We start from the raw sequence: 9524 nt of genomic DNA, 5'->3' as shown, positions 1-9524 counted from the left end.
TTTCCTCAATAAATTTTTCGCAAAACGTCCGTCTTGCATGATAATCTTCTGGTCGCAAATGTTGCACGCGTGTGTAATGAAATGCGTGCAACATGCAACCTTTCTTCTTTCAATATTCGTTGTACCGTTGAATATGATAAATTGTGTTCTCGAGCAACCACCCGAATACTCGTGTCAGGATTATGCTCGACAGCACGTACAACTTGCTCCGTGTTTCGCAAATTTCTTGCATCGCGATTTCTTCCAGTATCGTGTTTGTTCGGACGGACATTGCCAGTCTCGTATAATCTCTGAGCTGCTCGAAGTATGACGGGAGCCGACGGATGTCTTGCTCGATTTGTATATAATTCGGCGTATCGTCTTGCAGCTACGTGATACTGCCCGTGACACTCGCCAAGTGCCATCAACATATCGTAATATTCTTTGTTTTTGTACGTTGTCATATTGTCCTTTTAACGCTTGTAATAATCGAAGGATTATTGATTGCATTGTCGATCTGCATCTTATTTATACGATTCGCGGGGGGCCGATGCGGGTGTCGCGTGCCGCTATTCGTCGCGGGAGGCGTGGAGGGGGAGAACGCGACACCTACCGCCCGTACTCGTGTCGTAATTCGCTAACTATTTCTTTTAATAATTTGAAAACTAAGCTTCGGATCAAATTTTGGCAAAAAAAAAATCTTCTTAGAATTCAGTCAGGAATACGACATTTTAAGGACAAACAGTTGTTTAGAATCACCCTGTATAAAATGCATATCCCAGACATAAAAATGCTGTCTCTCGAAAATACATCAAGAAGATATTGTATCTCAAATATTATCGATAAACATGATAAGAAGAGCGCTGCTATAATTATATAAATATAAACGCGTTCTTTTTCTTATTAAATAATGATGAATTAAATAATTTTAATGATTTGATGATTTTGAGCCAGCATCAGTCTAACATCTTGAATATTTCTACAGCATGTTTCATTTGAATTTTTTCCTTTTTCACGGCAACTACGGCTTCTTCATCATTTCCTTATTTATCGCTAATCTTTTTTTTTGTACGTACGAACCATTTTGCTGCAATCCAAAAGCAAATGACTTATTTCTATAACGACTTATTTTTAATACTTTTCGTGTGTTCCTATGTCTTGGACCGACGCCGATTACAAATTTATTTATTGTATGATGTTAGTGCATACGGAGGCTCGAGCGACTCAGACATTTAAAAAAAATCGAAATATAGGATATAGGAAGACAATTTGAAGGAAATACATTCAATGTACCTAACGGAAGAAGACTGCCTAATGATGATGAGGGAAACATAATACCGTATTAGCTGATGAAGGTTTTGGAATGTCAAACAAAAATTTGAGGTCACTGAGGACGCTAAAAACGATTTAACAGATTGATATACGAATATTTAATTACCGACATACAAGAGCCCATCGGATGGTGAAATGCACATTTGGAATTTTAGCCAATACATAAATGGTGTATATTTCATAGACCACTGGATGTTAATATACATTTTTGTGCATCCTTAATAAAAGTATGCTGCATTTTGCACAATTACATACGTATCAAAGATGGAGTTCAATTTGAAGAGACACTTTATGAAAGTTCCTTAGAAAATTTTACGTATAATGGAGATAATAGAGGAAGAAATCCTCTTATTTTATGTTTTTTCAAGGCTCCGTACCATGGCAATATGATAAGATTTAAATCCACGTAATATTATACATAGTACATATATACATACATATATATATATATATATACAAATTAAATTAATATTGATTAATATTGAAAAGCTTTTAATAGAGATGTTATTTTTTTAGGGATATTCAGAAGAAGTAAAATTCTTTATGATATTTCTCTCTGAAATAATCATCAATTGCAATCTTTCTTATGATCAGTAATTGATATTGTTTTAGAAAATCAGTTTTGAATCGAATTAGCATGCAAAGCCGTCAACTAAGAACCTAAAGATAATTTTGAAAACACAATATTAATTGTTAAATCACATTTCTATTCAAAGATTGTTTCTGAAGTAGCTGTCAAAATTTTCTTTTTTTTAATTTGCTTATTTTATATTTCTCGACTTAAACTTACAATACATCATTGTCATCGTTATCTGGTCAACAATTCTTGTTGAATACACCATGATGACCTCGAATGCCAATTAGACGCTATAATATTAATGTAATGTGCTTGTCCATTTACAAACATGCTCTTTCTTGTCGGTGATTTTCTCAGAAAATAGAAAGTATACAGAGAAAAATACGAAATCTCAGTAGCCTTCGGCATATTCGTAGTATTTGAAGAGAGAACAATAAGAGCAACCTCATAACTATTGTGACGCATTTAAATTCGACTATGTCGCGATTGTTATAACCCCCCCTAACTAACCCCTTGAAACGTCTTCTACATCTTTCTAGTTTTTTTTGCTGCTTTTGTTAGATTTGTAATCAATGAAATAGTAAAAATTATTTTTGGCTATGTCAACGAAAGAAAGTATTGCGCATATAGCAGAGAGTGTTTTTGTAAAATATTGTACGTAAGAAAACACATTGAAATTAATATTATTCGCGAATCATGTCATCTAAGAATATAATTAAAAAATTATGTGTGATTACTAGAAATTAATATTTTATCAATTATTTTATAAATAAAAAATATATATATTTTTTAAAATGCTTTCTATTTGATGATAGAAGTAATATTTATTTATATATTTTGGAATATAGGAACAGTATTATCTTGAATAACATTTTCTAATAACAATTAATAATATAAAGAATAATAATGCAAAGCGTAAAAAGTTAACAGGAGACAGCATGTAAAATATTTTTAAAGTAATGTTACACAAAGGAATAAAATAAAACAATATGAGAAAACTTTCAAGTACAAGTTAAATATCAAACTTTAAATGTGCAGCAGTATGCACACAGATAATAAAAAAAACAATCTGAGATATTACACAGTTCTATTGTATACATACTAATGGAAAGTTGAGAAAGTAGATAGAGTTTCTAATGAGTGCATGTTCCAAAGTATATAAAAACACGTATAATAAAGAAGTTGAAAGTAACATCAATTTCTATGTTGAAAAAACATTTAAGTTATTAATTAATATAATATATAAATGAATATATTATATATACATATTGTCGCGGTAATGACTAAATCCGCGAGAGCGTGAAACTCGGAGAGGAACTAGTACTGATCGGGAATAGAGATAGAGAGAAGGTCGGAAAGAAATTGTCGTTGATAGCTTTTCACTAGTTTAGTTTTTATTTTCACGAGAAAAGAGGATAACACTTCCACTCGAATGTTTGAATCACGCGAACCGGGCGGTGACGAAGAAAAGAAAACGGGAAAGGGTAGACGAACGGAGATCTTGACTCTGGTCTCTCTTTGCTGCACGCGACGCGACGGAGATCTTCGGGAGAGCCCGGATTCGGACTCTACGCGACAGAAATCTTGACTCGAGGACGATCGGAAATGCAGCGACCAGATCGCGACCGCGAATAGTTAGGCGTTGATCTTTTCTAAAGAATAGTACGGAGAGCTCTCAACGAATCGATAGATTCACTCTTGTATTCTCGGTTAGACGAACAGCTAAGTGTGTCGATCGGTAGCTCGAATAAGACTGAGAATGGAATTTTGGTCATCGATGGCGAAAACGAGCCTTTCAACGCCGATCATACGTGATCGGGGTTGTTTTGATGCGTGATTATCACGTGATCGTAGCGTGAGGATCTCGATGGTCGCGAGAACTCTCCAAACTTTCGGCGATTAACAATAAGCATTGAAAGTCGCGAAATTCTCGTCCGCATTCCGAAACACACCGCCCGCCTCGAATGGTTACATTCGATAACAGAAAGTTATAATATCAATCGGTTACAATCAATAGATTTGCGAACGCGAACAATTTTTTTTTTTTGGACAATTTATTACACTAGGTTTTTTTTTGTTTGTTTCGCTATCCATCAGGGGGTCGGACGCTTGATCCGCCCGCCTTGACGGGATCCTCTCCGGTAGCGGTATTAATGTCAACCGGGAGAAAGCACACTTTTACAATGGGTCGCTTATATTGAGAGCGCGCCGTCTTCACGGTAACGACACGAGTAAGGCCGTCACGAGTAAGGCCGCTCCCGGGTGACACGCAATGATGCGGCCTAATTCCCATTGACAAGGGGGAGCCAGCGCGTTTCGCAAGAGTACTAGCTGTCCGACTTTCGCCAATTTTCGTACGACCTTCCACTTTGGTCTTTGCTGCAAGGTGAGCAGATAGTCATGAGACCATGCTTTCCAAAAACTCTCGGTAATTCGTTGCAACAATTGCCATCGTGATAATCGGTTTTCGTCAATTTCGAGAACGCTGGGCTCCGGGGTTGCTAGCAATGGCTCGCCTATTAGAAAATGCCCGGGAGTTAAGGCTGCGTAATCGTCGAGGCTTTCGGAGGTAGGAGCGATGGGACGTGAATTTAGGCAGGCTTCGACGCGACAAAGTGCGGTTGTAAGCTCCTCGAAAGTGAGTGTATAAGCTCCGATACAACGCTTTAGATGATATTTTACGCTCCGCACCGCGGCCTCCCATAATCCCCCGAAATGCGGGGCGGAAGGGGGTATAAATTTCCACGTTACGCCTTCTGAAGATAGTTGGTTGATGAAATCGTGATGTTCATTCGCGCTTTTAACCGCGAGTCTCAACTCGCGGTCAGCCCCTTGGAAGGTGGTTCCGTTGTCGGAGTAGATGGATGTCGGCAATCCGCGGCGCGAGCGAAAACGGTGGAATGCAGCAAGGAAGGCGCTGGTAGAATAATCGCTAACTAGCTCTAAATGTATAGCTTTGGTAGTCATACAAATAAATACGGAAATATAACCTTTGTATGATTTATGACCTCGGCCTTTCGTGGTACGAATCGAAACGGGACCAGTGTAATCTACGCCAGTATGAACGAACGCTCGGGTGGAGCGATTCACGCGAACGTGTGGAAGGTCGCCCATGAGCTCGGTGGGGATTGGCGCTCTTTCTCGGGTGCAAGCGACGCATTTATACAGGACGGCGCGAACGACGGAACGCGCGCGGAGAATCCAATATTTCTTTCGGAGGAGAGACAGGGTTAACTGGGATCCCGCGTGAAGCGATTTCAGATGCGTTTCGCGAATGATCAATCGTACTACTATGGATGACTATGGATGATCTTTGAGTACTATCGGGTGGCGGGTAGTTTCAGCAATACTTGCGTTACGAAGTCGGCCTCCGACACGAAGGAGTAGATGATCGTCGAGGTACGGATTTAACGGAAGAAGCGAGCTCGATTTTGGAATCGGAGTAGCATTAGATAGTGACGATAATTCGAGAGGAAAAACATCGGCTTGGATGGATCGTATCCAAAAGGTCTCGGCGGTTGTTAATTCGATTTGATTCAAGAGAACAAGTGAGGCTGATGATTTAGAGTTCGTTTCTGGTTTTTTTTGACGTGACTGTAACTTATTGATAAATCGTTGTATATATGCTGTCACTCGTAGTAATTTAGACCAAGACAAATAACGGTGCGATAGATTCCATTGGTTCGTTACTGTCGTCGTATGCGCTGGTTTAGATGTCCGTTCCTCGAGAGTGGTACATGGTGGTTGCGCAATTTCGTTTGGCCATTGCGCTGGTGGTTGAATGAGCCAAGCAGGGCCTGACCACCACAGATCATGGGAAGGTAGTTCGGCGGGAGATATGCCGCGCGACGCGCAATCGGCGGGATTCTGATTAGTTGACACGTGACGCCACGACGCGGTTGGGACTAACGTATGAATCTCTGCGACGCGGTTAGCGACGAATGTTTTCCAATGAGAGGCGAGGGATACTCATGGTTTTGAGCGGAGCGATTTTAGATTTCGCAGCAAGCATAGTCACTGTCACTGTGCCGTCCATCGCGACTACGCGACTGTAGACTACCGCGGCATAAGCTTTTGTTGAAGCGTCGGCGAACCCGTGTAGTTCTTGCTCGAACGAGTGATGGCCACATTGGATCCAGCGAGGAATTGTTATTTTTTTGATCTCCGGGAAGTCTTCATGGTAAGTTTTCCAGATGTTAAATAAATGCGACTGGTTCATCCCAGTCGCATTTTGACGCCCATAGTTGTTGCATTAGAATTTTCGCACGAATTATGACAGGAGTGGCCCAGCCTAGAGGGTCGAACAGTTTAGCGATGTCCGAGAGAATTCTTCTTTTTGTATCTCCTGGAGTTGTAAGCGTGTTCACCTGGAATTGAAATACGTCGCGATCTGGATTCCAAATGAGTCCAAGCATGTTGAGACGTTCGTCATTGCGTAACTCTCTATTTTGAGCAATGCCGTGAATTTTCGGATCGAGATCGTCGAGGAGATCGCGGGAATTACTCGCCCATTTACGAAGAGTGAATCCGCCTTTCTTTAAGAGAGATATAACTTGATTACGAGTTTGTCGTGCGAGAATTTTGTCATCGGATCCGAAGAGGAAATCATCTACGTAGATTTGACGGTTGGTCACTGTAACGGCTAGCGGGAAGGAAGTCCCTTCGTCTACGATCAGTTGATTCATCACCCTTAATGCTAAATAAGGAGCGGAGCTAGTACCGTATGTAACGGTCCGCAAGCGATATTTCTGGATAGGAGAGGCTGGAGTGGGTCGCCAAAGAATTCTTTGGTAATCACAATCGCGTTGGTCAACGAGAATCTGCCGGTACATTTTCTCCACATCAGCGGAGTAAACGTACCGGTATAAACGCCAGTGCAATATAACGGCGGCGAGATCCGTCTGGAGTTTTGGGCCAACGTGTAGATGGTCGTTCAGCGAGGTGCCGTTGGTAGTTTGATTCGAGGCGTTAAATATAACGCGAACTCTGGTTGTCGTACTACTGTCACGGACGACGGCGTGATGAGGGATGAAAACAATCTGCGTTGGATCATCAGGTTGTTCGGTGTCTGGTACTCGTTGCATGTGTCCGCGATCAACGTAATCCTGGAGGAATTCGTTGTACGTGGCGGCTTTAGAAGGATCCCGTTTCAGACGTTTTTCAGTACGAAGGTATTGTTGAAGAGCTGAGTTTCGAGATTCTCCGATGTTAATGGGAGGCCCGTTTTTAAAGGGCAGTCTAACGATGTATCGGCCTTCGCGGTCGCGAGCGTGCGTATGAAGAAAGTGTTCCTCACACGCTTGATCTTCGAGAGTTAATTTAGACGTACGGGGAACTTCCTCTATCTCCCAGAAGCGTCGAAGAGTCAAATCGAGATTCTCATTCGCGAAGGTATGATGAACTCCGATCAAAGTCTGTTTATCGAATTGAGCCTGTCCGGTCGGCCCGGAAATGATCCATCCAAACACGGTATTTTGCGCTATTGGTTCGTTCGCGGTGCCTTTACGAATACCGTCTAAAATTAGTGAGCCGAAAAGATCGGTTCCGATAATGAGATCGATGGGATCGGATCCGGTAGGATCAGGATCGGCTAATTTGAGACCGCTCAAATGTGACCAGTGGCATTGAGAATTCACTCGAGTAGGCATGTATTGTGTTAGAGACTTTAGAATTAACGCGGTGGTGGAGTAAACAGGGGTTTCGGAGGCACTTGGAGTGATCGTGATAACGGCCGCTTGCCGGGCGGAGGTTTGCGTTTCTCCGATGCCTGTTACTTTGATCGACGTTCGTATTTTAGAAATGCGTAATAATTGAACTAAATTCTCTGTCATAAACGAAGACATGGAACCTTGATCAATCAAAGCACGGATGTTTTGAAAACGACCGTGATTGGAGTAAACTCTTAGTCGAGCAGTCGCAAGGAGAATTTGCTGGGTTGGTAAAGTCGGTTGTGTGGCAATATGGGAAGTGACCGCGGAATTCGTCGATTCGAGTTGTGAGGTTGGCGAAGACGTCTCATTGTCGAAATGTTTCGAACTTTCAGGAAAGTGAAGTAATATATGATGCCTTTTTTGGCATTGTTTACACGCACGTTGATTCGTACATTCTTTCGCTTGGTGTTTCGAGCTAAAACAATTTATGCATCGTTTGAACTTTCGAATTAATTCATATCGCTGAACCGGTGGTTTATTTAGAAATTCGGGACATTGATACAAAAGATGTTGCGCGGAACACACTTGACACGACAATTTGATTGCGCTAGCGGTATGTGACGCGGTATGTGATCGCTTTAATTTTTGTTTTTGGTTTCGCTGCTACATCGGTTGATTTTTCGGTTGCGCACGGTACTATTGAATCGAGAGCTCGGATACGTGATTCGATGAACACATCTATTTCGGTGTACGTAGGATAATCGGTGTTGGAGCCTAATTTGAGCTCCCATGCTTCTCTCGAAAACTTATCGAGTTTTTGAGTTAAGAGAAATACAAGAATATCGCTCCATTGATCGACCGGACGCTTCAAATTTTTTAGTGCAGTTATCGCGGACTTTAGCTTGTCTCGCAACGCTCGCAATTCTTGCGCCGATTTCGCAGTGACGGTAGGCAGTGTGAATAGTTTATTGAGGTGTGTACTAATTAAGCGTCTTTTGTTTTCGTATCGAGACGAGAGTGTTTCCCACGCAACGGTAAAATTCTCGGACGTTACGGCTAAATGATCGATTGCTGCGCTCGCGTCGCCTTTTAAGCATGAAAATAAATGATGTAATCGTTGAACGTTAGATAAACTAGTTTCGGATATAATCATGGAAGTAAACTTATCGCGGAAGCTCTCCCATTTCTCGTATGATCCGTCAAATTGCGGCAATGTGATCTTCGGTAAGTTGAGCGTCGAGTGAGGCGGAAGGTCGGATGTACGACTTACTTGAGGAGAGAGCGCACCTGGAAAGGGTGGAGCTTCATCGAGAGCTTCGTAGAGATAATCCAACGCAGCGTCGTGGGCGTCCTCGCACTTTGCGAATTCGAGTTTGGCGAAATACGGATGCGATGTGAGGGTAGCGTCGTCGACGAGGACTCGCAGTTTGGCGTCCAATGATCGACACTGTTCAAATCTTTCCTTTGTCATCTCAATTCGAGCTTTAATCAATGCATACGTTTTCTTTTCCGTCTCTAATTTCTTAAAACTCGCAATAGTGTTCGTGATTGACGCAATTACAGAACGTTGCTTGTAAAGCAGCTCTTCGAGGGATGGCATCGTGGTCACAATTAGCACTGTTGAGTTGAAGTATCACTTGACCGGTGTGGGAAATCACCACTTTCAATGTTAATAATTATTCAAACGGAAAGAAAGTCCTCAATCCCGATCCGGCTCGAAGGACCAGAAATGTCGCGGTAATGACTAAATCCGCGAGAGCGTGAAACTCGGAGAGGAACTAGTACTGATCGGGAATAGAGATAGAGAGAAGGTCGGAAAGAAATTGTCGTTGATAGCTTTTCACTAGTTTAGTTTTTATTTTCACGAGAAAAGAGAATAACACTTCCACTCGAATGTTTGAATCACGCGAACCGGGCGGTGACGAAGAAAAGAAAACGGGAAAGGGTAGACGAACGGAGATCTTGACTCTGGTCTCTCTTTGCTG

The 9524-nt window shown here is 41.8% G+C and overlaps 2 protein-coding genes across 2 annotated transcripts; both read right to left on the bottom strand.

The window, feature by feature from the left end:
- Positions 1 to 4102: 4102 nt before the first annotated feature.
- Positions 4103 to 4855, bottom strand: LOC145936477 (uncharacterized). The gene has a single exon (XM_083038734.1). The coding sequence runs from the start codon at positions 4853 to 4855 to the stop codon at positions 4103 to 4105; it is 753 nt and encodes a 250-aa protein (XP_082894860.1).
- A 1229-nt stretch (positions 4856 to 6084) lies between these two features.
- LOC145936476 (uncharacterized) lies at positions 6085 to 9139 on the bottom strand. The gene is made up of 2 exons (XM_083038733.1): positions 8232 to 9139; positions 6085 to 8014 (listed from the first exon to the last, which is right to left on the bottom strand). The coding sequence occupies exons 1-2, from the start codon at positions 9137 to 9139 to the stop codon at positions 6085 to 6087; spliced, it is 2838 nt and encodes a 945-aa protein (XP_082894859.1).
- Positions 9140 to 9524: the final 385 nt, after the last annotated feature.

This window comes from Prenolepis imparis, unplaced genomic scaffold (assembly GCF_030444845.1).
Source record: "Prenolepis imparis isolate NDT839.2.m4 unplaced genomic scaffold, iyPreImpa1.0 SCAF_5, whole genome shotgun sequence".
Lineage (NCBI taxonomy): Eukaryota > Metazoa > Arthropoda > Insecta > Hymenoptera > Formicidae > Prenolepis > Prenolepis imparis.
This window is presented reverse-complemented; position numbering and strand designations above follow the sequence as displayed.

Coding starts and splice junctions, on each gene's coding strand:
- LOC145936477 (XM_083038734.1), bottom strand. CDS start 4,855: ATGACTACCAAAGCTATACATTTAGAGCTAGTTAGCGATTATTCTACC.
- LOC145936476 (XM_083038733.1), bottom strand. CDS start 9,139: ATGCCATCCCTCGAAGAGCTGCTTTACAAGCAACGTTCTGTAATTGCG. Junction 8,015..8,231: donor GCTCTCGATTCAATAGTACC/GTGCGCAACCGA, acceptor AAATTGTTTTAG/CTCGAAACACCAAGCGAAAG.